The sequence below is a fragment of the Rhincodon typus genome, chromosome 9 (assembly GCF_021869965.1).
Source record: "Rhincodon typus isolate 14 chromosome 9, sRhiTyp1.1, whole genome shotgun sequence".
Taxonomy (NCBI): Eukaryota; Metazoa; Chordata; class Chondrichthyes; order Orectolobiformes; family Rhincodontidae; genus Rhincodon; species Rhincodon typus.
In genome coordinates, this window is record NC_063340.1 from 50,772,601 (window position 1) to 50,797,557 (window position 24,957).

Here is a 24,957-nt window from a genome sequence, read left to right on the forward strand (position 1 = left end):
AAAGGGTCTCGACCCGAAATGTCAGCTTTCCTGCTCCTCTGATGCTGCTTGGCCTGCTGTGTTCATCTAGCTCTACACTGTGTTATCTCAGATTCTCCAGCATCGGCAGTTCCTACTATCTCTGGAGGTTAAGCAATCTGTCCTTACCTTTTGCTTCTCAGAGATAAAATTGGGCAGAGATCAGTTCTGATGGATTGCTGATTTAGTTCTGTATCTGAAGCTCCCAGTAGAACTAAATGCACCACTTAAAAATGTTACAATGGAGCAGAACTGCGGCCATTTCAAAATCTACTCCATTTTCATTTGAGAACACTGGCACAATATCATCAATTTGCCTCCGTGAACAGAATATCCAGTATTGCCGGGTATGATGTTAGATACAACAGTGATTTGAAAAAGACAAACAGTATTGTGGTTTTAAAGGATAAAGGATGATTGCTGAGCCCTTATGCACTACTTTTACATTTTTAGAAATGTTTAGAACAAACTCGTTCTGATTTGGTCCTTGAAATTAGAATCACGGGATTGCCTTTTGGAAAAGCATGGAGAGTAAGAAGATGCCAAACAGTTGAGGTTTCTGTTCACAAGGGCTATGCTCACCCATCATTATCTTTCCTTTCAGTAACACTGCCAGAGGATCACTTCTCTGAATTTATTTGAAAGACTTGATTTCAGCTGAGAGATGATGCCTGATTTGTGCTACAAGATACAATATGACTTCCAAAAGCAATTAAACAATGCTTGTGGCTGAGAATCTTATTTCAGATTTTGACAATTATAACTAGCAACACTATGTGCTGTTGCCTATTTGTTAATACCTAGGAGTGCTAAGGAGAGCACATAGCAGCAAGTCGGGTCAAGAGGGATAAAATAGCAAAAGGCTGTTTGAATATATTTAGTATTAAGAACAAAATAAATTAGTTAACACGGCAAAAGATGCTATTGAGTATGGTACTGTAACCATTACAGAGACATGATTACAAGGAGATCAGAGCTGGAACTAAATATTCAGGGGTCATGCAGGAAGAAAAGGATGGTAGGGTAGCTTTGTTAGTATGGGAAGGAGTGACCTTTGATTGGGAGATATGCAATCTATAATGGAGGAGGTAAGAAATAAAAAGGAGAATAAAACACAACTGGGAGTAATTTGTGGGCTGATTAACAGTAACTGTAGGATAGAAAATAAATCAGGAGGTGCAGAAGCAAAAAGAACAGTACGTTAATCATGAGTGACTTGAATCTTCATATACATATGGGAAGCTCAAAGTGGCAGAGGTAGCCACCAGGAAGAATTCAGAGTTTATTCTGGACACCTTCCTAAAACAATATGTTGTGGATATGAGCAGGGATCATCCTATTCTGTATCTGGTAATGTGTAATGAGGCAAGTTTAATAAATGATATCTCAGTAAAAGATTCCCTAGTGAACGGTGACTGTAACATGATGGAATCTTCACTGTGAGAGTGAGAAACTTGAGTCAGAAGCAACTGTGCTGAAGTTAAATATGGATAATCATAAAGGAATGAGAGCAGAGATGATGAGTGAGCTGGGGAAAGGATTTAGAAGCATCTTTGAAAGTTTATGAAGATTAGATGATTGTGCTTTAAACTACCATTTACCATTAACTTTTCCAGCAGTATTGTGTTCAGTGTTCCTTTATTCATCTTGCTTCCAATGCCAGCTTTAAACTGTACCTGTGTGTGTGAATAAGCCTGCAGATGATTTGACTTGAAAAATACTACTTTATTATCACACTACCTCAGATTATAGCTGGTGCAAATCCAAACATTTTGAACTGAATTTCACCTGAGCAGGAAGATTTGGCTGCTAATGTCAGTGTGCAGCATTCATGGGCCAGATATTAGTACAGGGTGAAAAATCCCTTTATTAAGCTTATATCTTTTAAGAAAAAACTCTGTTTAACTTCCACAGTAGCAATCATATACTTCTAAATTTGGTTGCCAATTAGTGCCAAATTACTTAGCCGGAAATGATTTGAGGGTTCTTCTCCTAATGTTTTAAATAAGATCCTTCGGCCAACAGAGTGTATTATCATCCTATTATCTGAATTGGATTTGATCAGAAGTGCCAGAGAAGTTGATGTTCCTGCTCAGAATTCTTTCAGTTTTTTATTTTAGCTGCTTGCATTAAAGGTATTTTATTTCAATTATGCCTAAGTACTAAAGTTATAGTGCATTGCAGCAGTTCTGAAAATTTTATTTGACTTGATCAGTTTTGTTACATATCTGAAGAATGTGCATCCAGCTTTACATCATTTCTTTTGCAATTTGAACATAAGTTTTTTTCTCAAATATGAGCTGGTTTCATTTCTTCTTGGGCATGTTTAAACTCATTTTTTAAATGTAATTGAATTACTAGATATTTGAGTAAACTTTGCTTAGTTTGTTACTCTGTTTCAAATAGTTTTCAGGACTGGAAAATGTCAAAATACTTACAAAGTTGCTGCAGAACTGAGAGGCCGTATCAGATTTGAACAACTCCAGGATTTTCAACTTGCATAGCTTAATCAAGAGAACATGGTACATAAGAGTACTGATCTGCAGTTATTGTTAGTCATTGTAAAAGCCAGAGGATCAAGGAGATGAAGGATGAGTTAGGCCAGGTAAGAAGAGGCTAAACAGTGTGTGATAGATGTGAGGTAATGAATTCCATCAGTAAGAAAAGCAGCAAATAAGAGTCCCAATGAGTATTGTCAGTAGGAGATTTATTGGTACAGAGCTATTGTAGAGTTAAACTAATATTAATAACTTTGAATTGCTAATGTGTTTATTGTGCATTATTCTTAAATTATTATCTCAAATTGCTTCCAGCCCTATCAGTATTTCATTCCAATATTGTGTAACTTGAAATTCAGCTTGGAGACTGAGTATGGAAAGACAAAATTCAGATCAGTAGATGTACCACTAGGTGTTGCCCAACTTTCAAGTAAACAGTATCCAAATTTTAAAAATTAAGTAGTGCTGCAGAAGAGCAAGAAATTGAAAGCCATGTCAGAAATACGCATATCAGTTACTGAGCTTAGTGTGCTTTGAGGTCATTTAAGAAAGGGCACGATTACACTATCTGGACCTTCACATGGAGTCAGCCAAAAGTAGTGTCTTTTTCTACACATTTTACACTCCCTTGTGAGGTTTCACTATTCTAATTCATAGCATGTTTGCCAGGTTGAATGCCCAGCCTTCTTTGGGGGGGTTGCTTCATTTTTTTTTTCATCCTTCTCTGCTGGTATTTTGCTCTCAACTTGCAATATTGCACTTTGAAAAGGCAAACATTGCTCTAAACTCAACTGTCAAGAGTGAATGAGAGAGCTAATGGACATAGCTAATGTTTTTTGATCTTTTCGCATGCAGTATGAATTGAACCCAGCAGATATAAAGAGTATGCAACTTATCCAAAACAATAAACAACAATTTCCAAAGGATTTCTGTAAGATAACCTTTTTGAACTGGCCTTATCAGTTGGTGACTAGTTGCTCGTTCTCTTTAAAGAGAATGCACTCAGGCAGCCAGAGGGAGTAGATTCGGCTTCCTGCACCATTGCTACTCCAGTCATTTTTATTATTCTACCTCACAATATTTGTCGATAGGAATTTAATTGGAGTTCCTTTGCATTGTATGATGAAAGCAAAAATTTCCTGTCTGAGCAAACCCATGACGGCCTTGACTAGCAAATATGATATACGTTCATTCAGGTGAAGGCACATTCACTTGCAAATTCTTTTTCTGCTCCTATTTTGTCTGTTGTTCTCTCTTTCCCTTTGGCTGTGTAAGTCCAAAAGGCAGGGTTTTCTTCACAAGTGTCAGTTGCTGCTAAAGCTAATAATTTTTACGTTTATCACCTGGGTAATGTTATAGCTATAGCAAAATGTGTCAAGAAGACTTAATGACGTTTCCATTAAGCAAATGAGGATATTTTATTCAGTTTTGTCAGATATTGTACCTATAAAATCATACTTCTGTTTAGTTGAAGAAAAGGTTTGCATATGGCAATGCCACAGAATGCATGGACTAGATCAGTTTAGGATATCTTGTCCATGAGGGTCTATTGCCATGCTGTATAACTCTAACTGTATGTAATATCTGTTTGAAAATCATAATCCATTCTTGATAAATTGAGATAAAGACTGTATACAGACCAAAAGGAAGCTTTTTTAAAACTTGATTCTTCCCTCGTTAGCTACCAGTGTTCTTATCCACCGTAAACCTTAGATAAATCAAATTCTGCTGCCTTATCTAATGCACACCAGATCCAGTTCAACTAATAACCCTGTGCTTATTGACCTATGTTGCTACCCTGGTTAAGTAACACCTCAAAATTAAAATCATCATCCTTATTTTCAAATCCCTCCAGAACCTCACCCCTCTCTATCTATGTAATCTCCTTTAGTTTTACAACCCTCCAAGATATCTGTTCTCCTTCATTTCTGGCCTGTGAATTTTATTTGTTCCACATTTGAGACAATGTTATCAGCTGCCAAGACCCCAAGGAATTCCCTGGATGAACTTCTCTGTCTCACATCCCTCCCTATTTCTACCTCTTTGAAGCTCCTTAAATCCTACCTCTTTGATCAGGCTTTTGGTTGTCTGTCCTAAAGATGTGGAATGGTGTCACTGTCTGTTAGATCATTCTCTTATGAATTACATGGGGATGTTTTACTACTTTAAAGGCATTATATAAATAAACGTTGATAATAAATTTTCAATTATAATTGAAACAGCCCTGTTTATAGTGAGTATGAGAAGGTGTTGAACGAAAGTTGGTCTCTTTAGCAGGAATGGTAAAGGACAAAGAACCAGGCCAATTAAAATTGCTTACACGAGATGCTACAAAGGAGGAGCATTCATTTGACAAAGAAAGAACGCCACATGTTTGAGCAATAGTACATGTGTGTGGAGTATAAATACTCAAGAATGAAAAGGAAAGCACAATTAAGTTGTATAAGCTACAGCTATATTAGGCAGAAGAAAAGGAGACTTCTCAGGGACAATCTGCAATGCTTTTCAACTGAAGAACTGCACAAGTATTGTGCCATCAATGAGGAGAATAGATGGGGAAGCTGAAAGGTCTGAAGCTGGATAAATCACCCAGAACAAATTGACTGCACCCCAGAGTTCTGAAGGAGATAGCTGAGGAAGTTGTTGGAGGCTTGGTAGTGATCTCTCAGGAATCACTAGAGTCAAGGAGGATCCGAGAGGACTGGAAAATGGCTAATGTAGCCACCCTGTTTAAGAAGAGAGGGAGGCAGAAGATAGGAAATTATAGGCTGCTTAGCCTTAACCCAGTCCTTGTTAAGAGTACATTATTAAGGATGAGATTCCAAAGTACTTGGAAGTGCATAGTAAAATAATACAGAGTCAGCATGGCTTCGTCAAGGGAAGGTCGTGCTTGACAAATCTGTTAGAGTTCTTTGAGGACATAATGAGCAAGTTAGACAAAGGAGGGCCAGTAGTTGTGATCTGTTTGGATTTCCAGAAGGCTCTTATCTAGATGCCGCACAAGAGGCTGCTAAATTGGATAAGAACCCATGGTGTTAGAGGCAAGGTGCTGGCATGGATAGAGTATTGGCAGAAGGCAGAAAATGGGAATAAAGGAGTCTTTTTCAGGATGGTAGCCGGTGACTAGTGGAGTTCCACACAGGCCATTGTTGGGACCACAACTATTCACCTTCTGTATTAACAATCTAGACAAAGGAACCAAAGTCATTGCTGCTAAATTTGCAGATGACAAAAAGTTAGGTGGAGGGGTAGATAATGATGGGGAGGCAGGGAGGCTGCAGAAGATTTTGGACAGGCGAGGAGAGCAGGCAATGAAGTGGCATAGCGTACAGTGGGAAAGTGTGAGGTTATGCACTTTTGTAGGCGGGATAGAGGCACAGACTGTTTTCTAACTGGGGAAAGGCTTTGGAAATCAGAAGTACAAAGGAACGATGTAGTCCTAGTTCAGGATTCTTTTAAGGTTAACAGGCAGTTTATTTGGCAGTTAGGAAGGCAGATGCAATGTTAGCATTCATTTCAAGAAGGCTTAAATACAAGAGCAGAGATGTACTGCTGAGTTTGTATAAGGCACTGGTCAGACTGCGTTTGGAATATTCCGTGCAGTTTTGGGCCCTATATGTAAAGAATGATATACTGTCTTTGGAAGGGGTCCAGAGAAGATTTACGAGAACAATCCTGGGGATGAAGGGCCTGTCTTAAGAGGAGCAGTTGAGGACTCAGGGACTGTACTCAATGGAGTTTAGAAGGATGAGGGGCGCTTTCATTGAAACTCTCAGAATACTGAGAGGCCTAGAGAGAGTGGACATGGAAAAGATGTTTCTACTGGTAGGAGAGATGAGGACCTGAGGGCACTGCCTCAGAGTGAAAGGACAACCCTTCAGAACTGGAATGAAGAGGAATTTCATCAGCCAGAGGGTGGTGAATCTGTGGAACTCATTGCTGCGGAAGGCTGTGGAGGCTAGGTTTTTGATTAGTAAGAGGATAAAGGTTTATTGGGAGAAAGCAAGAGAAAGGGTTGAGAATCATATGAGCCATGATCAAATGGTGGAGAAGACTCCATGGGCCGAAGTTTGTAATTCAGCTCCTATATCTTCTGGTCTTATGGTCAGTCTTGAAGTACCATTTTGTTGGTAGATATGTCAGTCATTAGTGTATGATAACATTAGCAAATTCCCACAAAAAGTGATGAGGTAAATCAAAGAATCCCTACAGTATGGAAGCAGGCTGTTCACCCCATTAAAACCACACTGACCCTCTGAAGAGCATCCCACCTAGACCCATCCCCAACCCTATCCCTGTAACCCTGCATTTCTCATGGCTAATCTACCTAGCATACGCATCCCTGGACACTGGGCAGTTTAGCATGGCTAATCCACCTAACCTGCACTCTTTGGACTGTGGGAGGAATCCGGGGCACCCAGAGGAAACACATAGGGAGAATGTGCAAATTCCACACAGATGGCTGTCTAAGGGTGGAATTGAACTTTGATCCCTGGCATTATGAGGCAGCAGTGCTAATAACCACTGAGCCACTGTACTGCCCCCATGTACACATGTTGACCAAGGAATATTGGTGATCAGGATGCCTTCCAGATTTTTATCAAAAAGGTAAAATTTTTGTACCATGTGATAGATTGTCGTTACCTCCAGGTACACTGAAACCTCAGTTCAAGATGTAATTCAAAAATGGCATCTCCAATAATCCAATCCTTTCACAGTTCTGCACAAAATATTATTGAGATTGTTTTCAGGTCCTAGCATTGAACATGAACCCATAGTCTTCTGATTCAGAGGCAAAAGGGCTACAACTGAACCAAGTTGAATTTTGATGCATTGTAAATTGGTCATTGCAGGTAATTCATTGAAGTGCATGCACAGTTGTTCAAGCCCATGATACAGCGGTCAAGAGAGTTTCTAAAATTCAAAAATGAGAAGGACATGGATATTTTTGCAGGCATTTCAGTTTGCCATAGGACAGGGCAATAGGATGGTGGAATGTGGGCAGAAAGGTTTATGTCACCTCTTAATGAAAAAGCTTTAAAGGCATTCGTGCATACAGAACTTGAACTTTGTATGAAGTATAATGTTAAGTGTGTGTTCCCGAGCTGTTGCAGCTCCATATCTGAAGATTATGTTTAAGCTGCTGTAAAAAGTATCCAGCCATGCATATAAATAAACAAACAGGATTTACTGGAGAAATTAGCTTTTATTAAGGGACTCAGTTTTAGATGGTTTTTGAGAATATTTGTGTGGTTACTTAACAACAAGTTAACTGTAAAATACTGTGGTCAATTAACCACTATCCAAAGGGAAAGAACAGTGAAGAACCAGTTATATTTGAAAAGGAAGGATGGGCACACTGAAGCTCCATTTTGAAATATACCAGATGAATGGGACCAGCATGTGTTACTCACAGGTTTACCTATTTTAATTTCCTTCAGGGTGGGCATATGTTGCAAATTGGGAGTCCAGATGTGGTTCATTGCAATTCTGACTAAATTCAAAATAAGACCTGGGCACATAATAGCCATGTGATCCCACTCATATTTGTATGTCTGTTTGAGCATTTTGTGCATTTTTGGTAAAACTGGTAAGATTAAAAGAAGGATGTGTATATTTGCTTCTTGTGGGAATGTTTTATTTCCTTCGTAGTTGAATGGTGGTAGATGTTAATGCAAACAGACATGTGAAATACATTTACTGAAACTTTAAGTTTGGAAAAAATAATCATCTTAAGACATGTTATACCACACCTTAAGGGCAGTTTGGACTTAAACTCGGACCTTCTGACCCATCGGGCACATTGTATTCTGAGTTCATGCAGAGTGTTTTCATTTAAAATTAATGCGTGAAACTAAATTGGTGCCATTCCTGTCGCTAAGCAGCAATTTCTGCTGGGTAGTATTGTTCTAATCAGATCAGCTTGAGAATCCAAATAATTTTGTAACTTCACAAGCATGGAAAAATGACATTGGTGTTAAAATAAAAGCAGATTTAACTCAAGTGAACAGTGTTTTGTGGTAGTTGATCAGACATTGTGCTGGCTCAAGCCAATTGAGGAACCATCCATATTGTTCAGTTTTAATGGTTGGATGGGGCTTGCTGCAGGAATCTTGTTACTTGGAGGAGAAAGCCATATTTACACTGCTTCATCCTAAGCAGAGAAGCATACCTAGTGACTTTTACCAGTTCAGTCATTTTTCCTATTCAGCTCTGCTGTGTGAAAGCAGTAAATAAAGATTCTATGAGCGGTAAACCTTTCTGCTTTTGTCTCCTACTTCTAAGATTATCCTTGAAACTTTGACCCAACATTTGGTCATCTCTCCTAGCATATCCTACTATATGCTTGGTGCTAGATTTCATTTAAAATACAGCTCTGGGGTCATTTTATGACATTAGGGGCAAGCATTTGTTGTCAGGCCTTGGATTTTCGTCTATAGATCCTTCATATTCCCTATTCTAAAATTAATGAAACATTGCATCTCCTGTTATCTTTTGAAATAAAGAACTTAAAATTAATTGAATTGAAATTAATCGGTTACATTGCTCTCTTGCTGCTGTTTAACTTTTATGTTTTACATAAACTTTATTTCTAGGCCACACCCTAAGCCACCACGTCTGAGAGCTTATTCTTCTGCCTTCAGAGGCCAAGACCAGGAGTGTTTATGATATGTAAAGAATCGTAATAACATTTCTGACCAACCACTGCAGTGCTAGATTGATAGTTCTAGCTATTAAATTGCAGTATTAATTTAGATCGTAGGAAGTAAGTAGTCCTCAGCAGTAAATATGAAAGTATTCTTTAGTACAGCCCAAAAATGTTGACACCCTTTCTTCTCGCCACATGCTTTTCTTTAAAATACTGTTCCACGTTGATCCTGAGAAGTTAATCAGGATCTCATTCTTTTCTTGGATGTAGCCCTCTATGATAACCCCTGTACAGGTACAGCAACCTTCATTGAACAATGAAGGGGACCAGTAGTTGGATTGTGTACTAATTCTGTAATTATTAATTTTTATAAATCATAAAATGGCGTAAACTGAAATTGGTGAGTGACTAAGAATGAAGCAGGCTTGAGGGGCTACATGACCTACTTTTGTCCCTAATTCGTATTTGTAATTACTTGTATCCAAAATAATTTTTTCCAATACTTGAAATTATTTATTCATAATTGTACATTATTTGTAAAATTATCCATTATGGATTTACAAACTGGAATGACATGATTTTAAAACGTACTTCATTTATTTGTATAGCCTTTGTTTAATGTTCAAAGATGGTCTGTTTTTAAATTTGACATATACGACTTGTCTTGTACACTTGTAACTAAAATAGACCTTTTTCAATCTATGTTGGAATAAAGGAAAGTGTAATTACTTTGGTTTTCACTGTTGCAGAGTTAGTTTATGACATCTTTAATGCAAGTATGTTTTTATTGTTTATTGTAGGTTATTAGAGGATTATTAAAATTTTGGCCAAAAACTGTCAGTCAAAAAGAGGTAAATTATTTGCTTTCTCCTTCAACTTTATTTTTTTCTATAGATCACATAACTATATTACTGCTTTGTACAGTATTTAACATAAGTTGCTGTCTTTTTGTGGCATATGCAAAACTAACTGATTTTTGAATTCATTTACTTAAATGGGACTCCATTGGTAAAATTAATTTAGAGACCTGTTTATATGTTACATAATGAAAGCAAAGGCAACCATTTCATGCTAAAGAAGTTATCTGTTAAAGGGCTTCGGATGGATGTTTGGATGGAGCTTTTCTGGTATGGTACTGAGCTTTACAGACCAAAAAATGTATCAAACTTAATTGTTGTCAGCTGAATTAATCATGGGCAGATGTATGTGGAGAGATTATGTGGCCAGATTTTGGAAAGATCTAAAAACAGCAGGGTTGTTGTGGCCGGTGATTTTAACGTCCCCTTATGTTGACTGGGACTCACTATGTGCTAGGGGCTTGGATGGGGCAGAATTTGTAAGGATCATTCAGGAAGGATTCTTGACACAATATGTAAACAGTCCAACCAGGGAAGGGGGTTATACTGGATGTGGTTTTGGGAAATGAGCCTGGCCAGGTGAGTGAAGTTTCGGGGGGAACATTTTTGGTGTAGTGACCATAATACATTGAGTTTTAAGATACTCATGGATAGAGATAACAGCATCCTCGGGCAAAGGCAAACTAAAACAATATTAGGCAGGAACTGGAGAATTTTGATTGGAGGTGGCTGTTGAAGGTAAATCTACATTAGACATGTGCGAGTATTTCAAACGGCGGTTGAGAAGAGTTCAGGAGAGATACATTCCTATGAGAATGGAGGATAGGTATGGCAAGTTACGTGAATCTTGGATGTCCTGGGACATTATGAGCTTGGTCAGAAATAGAAAGGAAGCATATGCAAGGTCGAGGCGGATAGAGACTGATGAAGTCAGTGAAACATGTAAAAAAAGTAGGAAATAAATTACACAAGGAATTAGAAGGACGAAAAGGGGTCATGAAAAGTAATTAGCAAACAGGATTAAGGAAAGTCCCAGGGCGTTTTATACACATATAAAAAATAAGACGGTAACCAGGGAAAGGTTGACCCACTCAAGAACAAAGTAGGGCATTTATATGTGGATTTAGAAGAGATAGGTGGGGTCCTAAACGATTACTTTGTGTCGGTATTCACCAAAGAGAAGGAATTGGTGGAGGATGATCTCAGGGAAGGGAATGGTGAGTTTTTAAGCCAATTTGCTATTAAAAAGGAAGAAGTGTTGTGCATCTTAAAAAGTATTAAGGTGGATAAATCCCTGAGTCCTGATGGGATCTATCCCAGAATATTGAGGGAGGCAAGAAAACAAATTGCTGAAGCATTCCTAGATATCATTGTATCCTCTTTAGCCACAGGTGAGGTCCCAGAGGACTGGAGAATACCTAATATTGTCCCATTGTTTAAGAAGGATAGCAGGGATAATCCTGAAAATTACAGGCCTATGAATCTCTCATTGGTGGTAGGGAAATTATCGGAAAAAATTCCCAGGGACGAGATCTATACGCATTTAGAAGCAAATGGACTTGGTAGGAATAGACAGCATGGTTTTGTGTGGCTGAGATCATGCCTCGCTAACTTGATCGAGTTTTTTGAGAAGATGACAAAGATGATCGATGAGGGAAAAGTGGTTGATGTTGTCTACATGAACTTCAGTAAAGCCTTTGACAAGGTGCCTCATGGCAACTGGTACAAAAGGTAAAGTCACATGGTATCGGGGTGATTTGGCAAGATGGATACAGAACTGGCTTAGTTGTAGGAGACAGAGTAGTGGTGGAATAATGCTTTTTGGAATGGACAGCTGTGACTAGTGGTGTTCCAGAGGGATCAGTGCTGGGACCTCTGCTGTTTGTGATCTACATAGCTGATTTGGAGGAAAACGTAGGTGGTCTAATAACGAAGTTTGCAGATGATGAGAAGATTGGAGTTGCAGATAGTGAGGAGGATTGTCAGAGGATACAGCAGGATATAGATCAGTTGGAAGCGTGGGCAGAAAAATGACAGATGGAGTTTAGTCCAGACAAATGTGAGGTGATGCATTTTGCAAGGTCAAGTACAGGTAGAAATTATACAGCGAATGGCAGAGCCCTTAGGAGTATTGATATGCAGAGGGATCTGGATGTGCAGATCCACAGATCACTGAAGGTGGCAGTGCAGGTAGATAAGGTGGTAAAAATGGCTCATGGCATGCTTGCCTTCAGTGGGAGGAACATTGAGTAAAACGATAAACAAGTTATGCTGCAGCTTTATAGAACTTTAGTTAGGCCGCACATGGAATACTGCTTACAGTTCTGGTCACACACTACCAGAAGGATGTACATGCTTTGGCGAGGGTACAGAAAAGGTTTACCAGGATGTTGCCTGGCATGAGGAATTTTAGCTATGAAGAAAGCTAAGCTAGATTGGGTTTGTTTTCACAGGAATGCAGGAAGTTGAAGGCGACCTAATAAAAGTTTGTAAGATTGTGAATGGCTTGGATAGTGTGGAAAGTATGAGGCTTTTTCCCAGGGTGGAGGTGTTAATTACTTGGGGATACAGGTTCGGGGTGTGAGAGGAGAAGTTTAAAAGAGATGTATGAGGTAAGTTTTTCACACAAAGGATGGTGAGTGCCTGGAATGTGTTGCCAGAGGTGGTGGCAGAAGCAGACACAGTAGCAGTGTTCAAGAAGCATATGGGCAAATACAGGAATAGGAAGGGAATAAAGGGAAATGGATCCTAGAAGTAAAAAATAGTTTTAGGATGAAAGGGCAAAATGTAGTGGAACAGGCTTGAAGGGCTGAAGGGCCTGTTCCTCTGCTATATTGTTCGTTGCCCACAGCTGTGTGATGGTACACCTGGCCTCCCATGTCCTCAGCCTGGTAGGTGGAATTCATTCACTATTCCCATATGTGATCACAACCTGGTACTTTGCTTCTAAAGGTGACATGTATCTTTCCTACTGGGTGAGCATGGCACCAAGGTTGAATGTGATTTATGCAAAATCAGGTAACCCAGAAAAGTCTTCATGTATACCAGTATTTGCAAAATAAGCACAGAAAAGGTTCCAAGGGTTCTATCGGCCCAGAAATTGTTATATGTGGAGCTACTGTAAGCAAGCAGAGTTCCGATTTAATGAGAATTGGCCTTTCTATGGTCCTTGTTATTGAGACGGTATGATTTTCATAAATGTTTTTAATTGGTTGACTCATTGATTTAATATATATTTTTCTCAGTACATGGGTATTTCTGTTTCTTGCTGTGGTGAGGTGGTGATGGGCTTGTTATGGTCTTTTTTTAAACAAAATAGTTTTAGAAATAAATTTCTCTTTGCAGTAGTGAAATGTATTTTCTATTCTATACAATAGAAAAGGAATAAACAATTTTGGGTATTTTTTATGACTGATCCATTGCAACTCTAAATGCTGCTCTTAGGTTATGTACTTGGGTGAAGTAGAAGAAATTTTGGATGTGATAGAACCTTCTCAGTTCAAAAAGATCCAAGAACCTTTGTTCAAGCAAATAGCCAAGTGTGTATCAAATCCACACTTCCAGGTGAGCTTTTGTACCTCTTGAGCACCACCGTAATAAATGTTTTATAATTGGACTGTTTTGACTTGCTTTGTAAAGTTCAGTTATTTCCGTGTTATGACAATGAATCACGGTGATTATAATAGATCATTGTGGATTTGCCCATTAGACTCCCAAAGATTGATTACCATGTTAGGATAATAGAATTGTGCACTGTTCATCCAGTTCCACAATATTATAAATGGTAAATAAGAGAAAATCTTATAAGTTTGTTCATAACAATTTCTGTAAAATGAGCATAAGTATTTTAGTGAAGAGAACTTTGTAAAATAGGATAACTATATTTTATTAAAGAATGTTTATGACATCACAGACTGTAACAAACCTTAATATTACTCTTGTTCAGAATCCAGTACTAGTTGAACAGTAATTTCCCCAAACTAAATTTTAAAAACTCTACCCCCTCATGCAAATGTTTGAGTTTGAGTCAGATTACTTCCAACCTTGATGTTATATTTAACACTGAAATAAGCTTATGATCATCTATCTGCACCATCACTAAGAATTGCCTATTTTCCCCCTCTGTAACATTGCCCAGCTTCCACCCAGCCTCAACCCTCTGCAGTTAAAACCCTCATTCATACTTTGTTACCTCTTGCCTGGACTATGCCAGTACAATTCAGGCCTGCCTCCCATCTTGCTTCAACTTAAGTTCATCCAAAACTCAAACCGTATCCTAATAAGTGCCATCCCATCACCATATGCTAACTGACTGACATTGCCTCTTGGTTAAACAATGTCTTTTTTAAAATTTGATCTTTATTCTTAAATCCCATAATAACAGTAATTATAATGGCAGCAAAACTGAACATTGTCTAAATATTGCATCTGTTCACTCTGTCCTTATCTTGTGCATATCCTGAATTTGATTCCAGAAATTGACAGATACTTCTTAACTGCCCATTGCCTTAAAGGATGGCTGACAGTTGATTATCAGGACAGCAGTTCTGTTGTGTCATTAATGCCCAAACGTCACCTGCTGGACTTTTCAGGTGGACCTGGGGATTTTGTAGTGCAGTGGTAGTGTCCCCATCTCTGGACTGGAAGACCTTGGTTCAAGTCCCACCTGCTCAAGGAGGTGTGTCTGACTAGGTTGATTGAAATATCTATATCCATCACCTGTTCCCTCATTGCATTTAGTCTCAAGAATTCCTTCAGACCATATTAGATAGCATATTCCTTGTTCTTTTTAAAGGGATTCTTGTAGTGCAGTGGTAGTATCTCTACCTATGGGCCAAGAGGCCTGGATTCAAGTTGCATCTGCTCCAGAGGTGTGTCATAACATCTCTGAACAGATTGATTTGAAAATATCTACACCTGTAAGTGCATTGTTAATAAGCATTCTCACCAGTTTATGGAGGGAGGCTGTTTCAATATGCAAACTGGTTCTTACGTCAGCTGTGGTGTACTAATTGAACATGCATATAGCACCTGCCACTTATTTGCTCCAGGTGTTGAGCAAACCATCCAGTGAGCACTGGAGTGTCAAAGAAAAGACCTAAAGAAAATCTCAAGGAAAAATATTCCGGAACTAACAGAAGCACGAGTACATTCAACATAGTATGGCTACTGCATTGACTTAAAACAGTTCTGTGCAGATGTTTAGAAGTGACATAGTCTAAACATCTCTTGCTGCTGGCTGTAAAATTAATTTTATTTGGGCAGTAAGATTCTTAATAACACTGGACCCTGCCACAATCCTGTTTGTAGTTTAACACAGGCTTACATAAAAAGCCATCAATTTGATTACAAAGGGAGAATTGTATGTTAGTAAGCTGGGATCAACAATAGAATACTTGAGGCTGAACAGAAAAGGATTTACTGTCCCCACAATACTTCCATAACCTTCCCTGCACATGTTTGTTCCACGCGTACAACAGGAAAGCATGAAAAGTGAGGGCCATTTGCTTTTATTTATTTCCTTCTGTCATTAACTTTTGCATGCTCACTGTGATGGTGTTCAAGATCAAAATAGAATGAAATGGCAATTCAATAGTAAATGTGGAAGTTGCAAGCACCCCTTTTCTTTCTGAGAGCATCTAAATGATGGTTGGAATGGGAAATCTTAATTGCTGCTGATGGTTCTGAAAATGATTAAATTTATATTTGGGAAAGAAGGTTAACAAAAAGGGTGATTATTCTATTTGTACCTGTTGCAATTTCAAATCCAAAAGGAAGGAGACATTTAAATGATGTACTTCTCCTTTTCCATCCTTTTTAGTGCACCTGACCATGGGATCCAGTAAGGCATGATGAAAACATTTGTTCGGGAAATCAATGCTTGCATGTTCAGTAATCAACCTTGAATGTGTTTATTTTAAAGTAAGAATTTTCAAATATTATTTTACTCCACAGGTCGCAGAAAGAGCTTTGTATTTCTGGAATAATGAGTACATACTTAGCCTAATAGAAGATAATTCTGAGAAAATTCTACCAATTATGTTTGGTAGTTTGTACAGGATCTCCAAGGAACACTGGAACCCGTAAGTTTTTACAATTTAAAATTTACTGACAGATGAACAAACCTAGCATGTCAGATATTCACTGCTCACCTTATCAGAAAGTTCAGGCTAATGTTTTTGTGTCTTCTCCTGTAGTGTTTTTACAGTAGTTTTTCAGTGTTAGTCTCACAGGTTTTAGTTGCAACACGATAAGTTTTCACCCTTATATTTTTGAGATTGCTTTATACTTTTGTTACCTGTCCTGAATATCTGGTTAAAACAATCTAAATTGTTAGTTTTACATGAAAATCAAGGCTGGCTTTCCAGTGTAATAATGGAAGACTGCTGTACTGTCAGAAGTTGCTGTGTTTTGTTGAGCAGTTAAAGGATCCCATCTCTCAGCTAAATGCAAAATCATAGTCATAGAGATATACAGCATGGAAACAGACCCTTCGGTCCAATTTGTCCATGCCGACCAGGTAACCTAAATAAATCTAGTTGCATTTGGCCCATATCCCTCTAAACTCTTCCTCTTCATAGACCCATCCAAATGCCTTTTTAACGTTGTAATTATACCAACCTCTACCACTTCCTGTGGCAGCTCATTCCATAGAGGCACCCCCCTCTGCGTAAAAAAGTTACCCCTTAGATCCCTTTTAAATCTTTCCCCTCTCACCTTAAACTTATGCCGTCTCGTTTTGGACTTTCCCTTCCCTGGGAAAAGACCTTGTCTATTTACCCTATCCGTGCCCTCATGATCTTATAAACCTTTATAATGTCACTCCTCAGCCTCCGACGCTCCGGGGAAAAACAGTATTTTAAAGAGCAGGGAAGATATGCCCAATGTCCTGGTCATTATTTATGCCACAATCAACATCACAGAAAAACTGATTAGCTGGTCATTATCACATTGCTGTTAGTGGGGACTTGAGCGCAACTTGACTGATATGTTTCAGTTCCCACGATATAACTTGACTACACTTCAAAAATAAATAATTGACTGAAACGCTGCGGGATGTCTCCCTTTTGAAAACTACATGTTCCAATCTATTTGAGGGAGACTATTCTTTGTGAAAATAAATATTATGTAACAATTAACCTCACTTCTTGCCCCGAGACATGCCTTTTGATCTTGACATCCTTATCAATCTCAAACATTCTACTGAACTGAATAGAATTCCTTAAGTTGATACCTTTGTTTAAAAGTCCTGGGTAGAGGTTGCCATTCTGGCCAAGTTAACTCACCTGTTACCAAGACCCCAGTCATACCATCACAACTCCAACTGTTTATTAATTTCATGGTGTTCCACTGCTCTATCTGGAATGCCAATGTGTATGCTAAGCATTTTTGTTAAGAAATTTTTCATGATATCATTAGTAATTTCTCCTTTGCTAGTTTGAATTCTTCTGGAGTTTTGTGTTTTGGATCTATCTTTCAATTATTGTTTTTCATATTTGATAATGCTACTAGACTACAGACGTTTTCAGTTTGCTTACATTATCTGTTTCACATTTCATGATTCCATAAATACTTCTGTGATTGTAGTCATGCTGTACATTTAAGTCAATCCAAACTTGTTTTCCAGAACCATTGTAGCACTCGTTTATAACGTACTAAAAACCTTAATGGAAATGAATGGGTCACTGTTCGATGAACTTACAGCATCTTACAAAGCAGAAAGACAGCGGTATGCAATCATCTTTTCAATTTTTGTTTTGTATTTTCTGCTTTCAAATATTTTAAAAGTTGTCATTGCTACTTACAGAAAACACAGATTGAAGATGTAGAGAAACTAAGTTTTATTGTTTCTAGGTGTAGCCTGCTGTAACTCATTAACACAACCTACTCTATTTTTCACCTTTGTGACGACAAGGGGTGATGAACCTTATCTCTTTTCATCATATTTCAATAGTGCAGAAGGCAGCAGAATCTTGCTGTCTCTCTTCTGGAAGTGCATTTATCATCTTGCAAAATGTATGCTGTTATGGACCAGACCAAACTCCCTCAAAACATGACACGGAGATAGCTTAGACCCTAACATTTTTTTTTTAAAAGCAAGTGCCAGGTGTTCTGTTCAGGATGCAATTGGATTGGTCAAAAAAGACAGGACAAAATATGCCTCTTAAAGCCATAGTATCATTGCACCTCCTGCCCCTTAAAAAAATGGCTTAAAAAATCTTTAGTTTACGCTATTAGTGGACAAGAAAACATATGCATTACATTGACTCTAAGCATGCAAACATTCACCACTGTAGTCCATTTCAATCTGTTCTTTTCCCGCTACTGAACGTCTCCGTCTTCCTTCATCAAAGTCACAACAATGTGTCGGCCATTACGTTTTCTCATCCTGTCAAGTGTATAATTTTCAAATTGAATGGCTGCAGTAATAAGCTTCATTCCAACAGTCTGGTATTTTTGTCCTTAAATTTTTCAAAAACTTTAATGGGCTATGATCAGTAAATATAGTCATCTCAGACACATTACTGGCAATATTAATGTTGGAATGCTGCAACACCATCACCAATCTCAAGGTCTCCTTCTCAATCGTGGAAAATTTCTGTTGATGATTATTCAATTTTCTGGAAAAATATCCAATAGTTCTTTCTAACTTCTCGTTGTCCTCTTGCAAGAGTATAACATCAACACCCACACCACTTGCATTGATAGCCACCTTGAATGGCTTTGTGTCATTTTGTGTGGCTAACACTGGGTTAGTGCTTAACACAGCTTTCGGGCTGCCAGATGCCTTATGACACTCCTCAGTCCACTGACATTTTCTGTACTACTTCAAGTCAGTCAGTGGAGCAACCGTGCTGCTAAAATTTGGCATGGACTTGCGATTTAAAAGCAAGTCCCCAATAACCTTAGTTCTCACATCCTGTGGGGCCATTTGTCCATGTCCAATAACATGACTTGGATTTTGGTGAACTCACTGTTAACCCCCTGGTTTTTCAGCAAGCCCACCTCCTGAAGTCGTTTTGAACAATTCCGATAGATGCTCTAAATGTTCTTCCCAAATGTGACTAAAAATCACCAGATCGTTGATGTACACCACACTATTAGGTAATCCCAAAATGACCTTATTGGCTAGCTTTTGAAATGTGGCTGGCACACTTTTCATACCAAATGGCATGACTTTAAATTGGTAAGGTCCATTCGGTGTCATGAAAGCCAAAATTCTTTCGCTGTTTCAGATAAAAGTACCTGCCAGTATCCTTTGAGTAAGTCTAAACTTTGAAATATAAGTCGCTTGTCCCATCTTCTCAATATAATTTTCCAAATGTGGAATCGGATATGAATCAGATTTTGTAACTGTATTGACTTTGTGATAGTCCACACATAATTGTTGGGTATCATCTGGTTTTGGCACCATCAGTGTGTGTGGGCTTTATTTGCTGCAACTCCATTTGATTATATTGTCTTTGAGCATGCGTTCAATCTACTTTTGTAACTGTGCCAACTTTAAACAGTTAAGTCTATAAGGATGTTGTTTAACTGGAACAGCATTTCCTATATCTACATCATGCGTAATTAGATTAAAACTTTCCGGCTTATTCCCACATAACTACCCGTGTGATTGTAATAACTCTTTCAGGTCATTTCAATTATCCTGTGGAAAGTAACACAATAATTTGCCCCAATTTTTGAGAACTTCCACTTTGTCCAATTTAATTTGAGGATTGTCTAATTCAGAATCACCTGAACTTGCTTCTTCATTCTGTTGTAACCAGGAATTCTTTCTCCTATTACTTTCCTTCCCTATCAAAATCAAATTTGAGCATAATCACATGACGCACTCTGAGATTTCTTTCTGTCTGGCGCTTTCATAAAATAATTCACCTCACTCAATTTCCTTTTGATTTGATGAGGCCCACCAAACCTTGCCTTTAAAGGTTCACCTACCACTGGAAGTAGCACTAAAACTTCTATCACCATCAGAAAAATTACAAATTTTTGAACTCTTGTCTGCTTCGCGTTTCATCACATACTGTGCTACTTCTAAATGCCGTCTAGGCAACTCATTGGCTGTGTTTAATCTTTCCCTACAGATTGACACAAAGTCCAAACATGTGGTCTCTGAACTCTGACTCGCCAATTTTTCCTTAATTAATTTCAGTGGTCCCCTCATCTCATGCCCAAAAACTAATCCAAATGGACTGAACTAGCTGCATCCCTAATTGCAAAAAGTACAAATGGAATTCCTGTATCCCAATCTTCTGGATAGTCTTGAATGTAAGCCCTCAATATGATCTTTAAAGTTTGATGCCACCGTTCCAATGCTCCCTCCAATTCTGGATGGAACACAGTGGATTTAAATTGTTTTACTCCTAAGTTATCCATAACTTCCTTGAATAGTTTTAATGTAAAATTTGATCTTTGATCCGATTGTATTTCTGCGGGTAGTCCATAAGTAACTCTTCTCCAGTTCTTTTATCTGTGAAATTGTGTAATGGAACGGTCTCTGGAAATCTAGTGGACACTTTTATTATAGTCAACAAATACTGATTCCCACTTTTTGTTTTAGGTAAGGGTCCTAGTGCAATCAATTAAGACTCTTGTGAAAGGTTCGTCATGTGGGAATGAGTATCACTGCCGGAGGTTTTCGATTTATTTGACTCATATGACATGTCCAGCAAAATTCAACCACATCTTTATGCAGTACAGGCCAATAAAAATGTTTTTGTAGTTTGGCTTGAGTTTTCCTTACTCCCAAATGACCACCTACTGATGATTCATGTGCTACCCACAACACCACCTTTCTATAGCACACCAGTAGCACCACTTGCTGACCTTCTGCCTGAATATGTGATGGTCTCCATTTCCTCATCAAGACTCCATTTTTAAAAGCTTTTCGATAAACTGCTGTAGTTATTTTTATCTTTCTGTTTGTAATTCAGCTAAGTTCTCTGAACTAAAAGTATCCACTTTGATCTTCACCTGTTTTTGTTTTATTTTCCCAACCATTTGATCAAACATAGTTTCTAATAATTGGACATCAACTTCCTTATCTTTACTCCTTGATTTCTCCTCCTGCTTCAAGCTGTGGCTTTGTGACCTTGTTACCACAGTCAGGAAAAATCCCAAGATATACTTCCTGTAGTTGCTGGATTTTTCACTGGCCTTTCACTCACCGTAGGCATCACTTCTACCTGTGATCCAGCTATATCATTATCAAGGATAAACTGTATTTCCAGAACTGAGAATTTCTCTATTACTCCTACACCAATTCACCACTTATTTCACCAGACTCTCCAACCTCACTTTACATAATGGAAAGCTGTTCTTCACACCGTGAATCCCACATATTACCACCTTTTCTGACAATATGTCTTCTGAATTAAGTAACACCTCATCTCTCACCATCAAAGATTGACTTGCTCTGGTATCTCTTAAATTTTTAATTTCTTTACCTGCTCCTTCAGGTGCCCATGAATAAACATTACCCATGCAAGTAAATTCTTTAAAGAGATCTGGCACTTCCTTCTCAACCAACCCCTGATCAGGTTGTACATTCTTTTGCAGCTTTTTAGCTTCCATTGTGCATTCCTTTACCACTTGGACAAAACTCACTGGCTTATTCTGTTTTCCCATATCCATCTTCCCACTACTTTTTCTAAACAACCAACACTGTGATTTTGTGTGGCCTACTTTATTACAGTGAAAACACCTGAGCTTTTACTTCTCTTTCCCCCTCATGGGTTTCCTTTTTACCCTATAGTAGACTATCTTTATTACTTCAATGAGATCACTTTTCCCTTGCCACCTGAGGATTTCTCTTTTCTCCAGTTTAGATCCCTCACTGATTGAAATTGATTTCGGAAGCCAAACTTTGATTTATGAAACAACTCCTAATCATCTGCCATTTCTGCTGCTGATCTTGCAGTCTTAACTCTCTGCTCTTCCACAAGCTCTCCCGCCTTCAAGAAGTGAATTGTTGAACTTCTCCAAAATAGAATAGAATAAAATATCCTTTATTGTCATGTGTAGTCCATTGTAGCAGTGAACAGCTTTTACAATGTCTGCCTATTATGGTGCCATCTTAGGTATAAGTACCCAGGTATAAATCTTGGATACAAAAGAAGAATAAAAAGTAGTTGCATTACTTTACAGAGTTTAAAAAATAAGTTTTTTTTAAAAAAAAAAGCCATTATTCAAGGATTGACATTACAGTCAGGTAAAAAAGTTTCCAGTAAAGATTACATCGTAGCAGCTCAGCACAGGGCCACCGTGCATGTTCTGACCGCCTGCGCCAGACTCCGATCAACAGCAGTTCCTGCTCCACTCCAAGCCTGCAGTCTGCTCCATACAGGCACTCAGCTGCTCCAAGGTAAGTTCCAGGACTGCCTCCTCCGCGCTGCTCTTCACCCGGGACTCGGCGCCCGCGCACTGCTCTTCACCTGGGACTCGGCGCCCGCGCACTGCTCTTCACCCTCCTCCAGGGCTAAGAGGAGGGGTAAAAAGAATAAAAAGAACAAGAACAGGCAGAGCAGGGGAGTACTGGCCATGTTGCCAGAAGAATTTCTATATTGGAAAATAATTGTCAAAGAGCATTATATGTTTGACATATTTTCAGTGCCCTTATTCACCTATCAAAGTTATTTTGTTTGGTCCTTTCAGACTGTATGTGCATTTGAACAGGTTCCATCCTTAGAATCCTAAAATGTCTGTAGACTTCTGGCACTGCCTCCTACGCACTTAAGATGGCAATTTTCACCTCATCATGCTCACCAGATACCTTCTCTGATAGTGATTCAAATACCTCACAAGTTCTACCTACCAAATTTGTTTGGATCAAAAATACCCACATTTCATTTGTTTAGCCACTTTCTCAGATGAAATGAAAAAGGCTTCTACATTCTTCTCGTCAAACTTAGGCTACATGTAGACATATTTAAAAAGATTCCCATCAGGCTTTGTCTATAATGCAATTGCTCTCCATCACTGTCATCACTACTACTACCTTTCACCTGTATGTCTGCCATTTTAAGTCAACTTTGAGGTTTCAGTTCTAGCCTTGAAAATTGAAAATCTCTCTCTCTTTCTCCCTTTCTTCTGCTAGGGCCGTCCTTTCCTTTTCTTTTTGTTCTGCCAGGGTTATTTTGTCCTTTTCTTTTTCCTCTGCTTTTAATTGTAATTCAGACTGTCATTTCCTTTTCTCTTGCCATTGCCTCTAATTCATTGCAATTGAATTTTAGCCATTTCCAGTGATTCTATTTGTATTCCTGGCAATTGTAAATGCTGCACTATTGTCACAATTATTTCCCCTTTCCTTACACAGACAACAACTTCAACTTCAACTTGTTTGCCAATTTGAAAAATCTTCCCTTGCTCAGTTTCTGTAAAACACCTGAAGTGACTTCTTCCACCCACAGGAAACTGTTAGTGACTAAAAGAACCATTATTACACAAGGCAGACCAACTGAATGCAACACCCAAATAAAAAAAAGGAACATTAACCACTCAATTCCTTTGAATTCATTAATCCTGAACCCAACCTAGAATTAAAGATTTGATCCTGACAAGATCCCCCAACTTGTTATGGACCAGATCTCTCACCCTCAAAATATTTTAAGATAGCCTAGACCCTAACATTTTCTTATTTTAATGGCAAGTGCTAGGCATTGTCTGCCAGATGAAATTCAATTGGTCAAACTACCAAGCTTGAAGCAAAACACAGTTTATTCAAACACTGTAGTTGAAAACAAACAAAATAAAAATAAAAGAATTGGCTTAACTGTAACTCTAGCAAAATGCTTAACAAATAGTAAACTAATTAACTGTTCCAATATAGTAACATCCAGTAAGTACACCCTTAGCAAAGGCAAATTCAGTAAAGTAGATCGTCTCACATGCAATTCTAGCAGAAAGAAGAGAGCCCAAGCTTTTAGCTGTAGCAAAGAGAAAGAGGTGTAGCATCTTTCACAACCCCAACAACTACTGAAAACTAAACTAAAAACCCTGGTCATAGTCATAGAAATGCACAGCATGGAAACAGACCTTTCAGTCTAACTTGTCCATGCTGACCAGATAGCCTAAATTAACCTAGTCCCATTTTGCCAGCATTTGGCCCATATCCCTCTTTAACCCTTCCTATTCATCTACCCATCCAGATACCTTTTAAATGTTGTAAGTGTACCAGCCTCCTCCACTTCCTCTTGCAACTCATTCCATACACGCACCACCCTCTGTAAAAAAAAATTGCTCCTTAAGTCCCTTTTAAATCTTTCCCGTCTCACCTTAAATCTATGGCTTCTAGTTTGGACCCACCCACCCCAGAGAACAGACCTTGTCTATTTACCCTATCCATGCCCCTCATGATTTTATAAACCTCTGTAAGGTCACTCCTCAGCCTCCAGCGGTCCAAAGAAAATAGCCCAGCCTATTTAGCCTCCCCCTATAACTCAAACCCTGGCAACATGCTTGTAAATCTTATATGAACCCTTTCAAGTTTAACAACGTGGTTCTGTGGGAGCTTGATCCTACCCATTCAGGCTGCTTCTATTATTCCAATTTTAAAATAATCGTAGGGCCTCAAGAGCTACTTACTTTATTGGCTTGACACAGACCACTCCAAACCTCTGTTATAATTTAAAAAAGAGGACAAAATACACCTCTTGAAGCCATAGTATTGTCACAATGCCAAAGCGCAGTTGTTCTTTCTGTTGAGTTGCAGGCTTCATTAATTGGCTTGTGATAAAACTCACTCCACCGTATCCTCATGGCTAATGAACTGAAATTATATCAATGTGGTAACAATATATATATATTTGCAAATGCTGTCTCAATGGGTATAAATTGTTTCAGTTGCCCATATATGTAATTTTGTGAAAAATTCTACTTGATATTTTTATTCAAAATATGAGCCACCAGGTTTGGCCACAAGTCTTGGATT

At 38.5% G+C, this 24,957-nt stretch overlaps 1 protein-coding gene across 1 annotated transcript in view; it reads left to right on the plus strand.

The window, feature by feature from the left end:
• Window positions 1–24,957, plus strand: part of LOC109915548 (serine/threonine-protein phosphatase 2A 56 kDa regulatory subunit alpha isoform) — a 54,568-nt gene that overhangs the window by 27,588 nt on the left and 2,023 nt on the right. Inside the window, exons 8-11 of the mRNA XM_048600773.1 lie at window positions 9,966–10,016; window positions 13,467–13,586; window positions 15,978–16,105; window positions 17,650–17,751. Of these exons, the coding sequence (XP_048456730.1) occupies window positions 9,966–10,016; window positions 13,467–13,586; window positions 15,978–16,105; window positions 17,650–17,751 (401 nt within the window). The remainder of the gene's footprint in view (window positions 1–9,965; window positions 10,017–13,466; window positions 13,587–15,977; window positions 16,106–17,649; window positions 17,752–24,957) is intronic.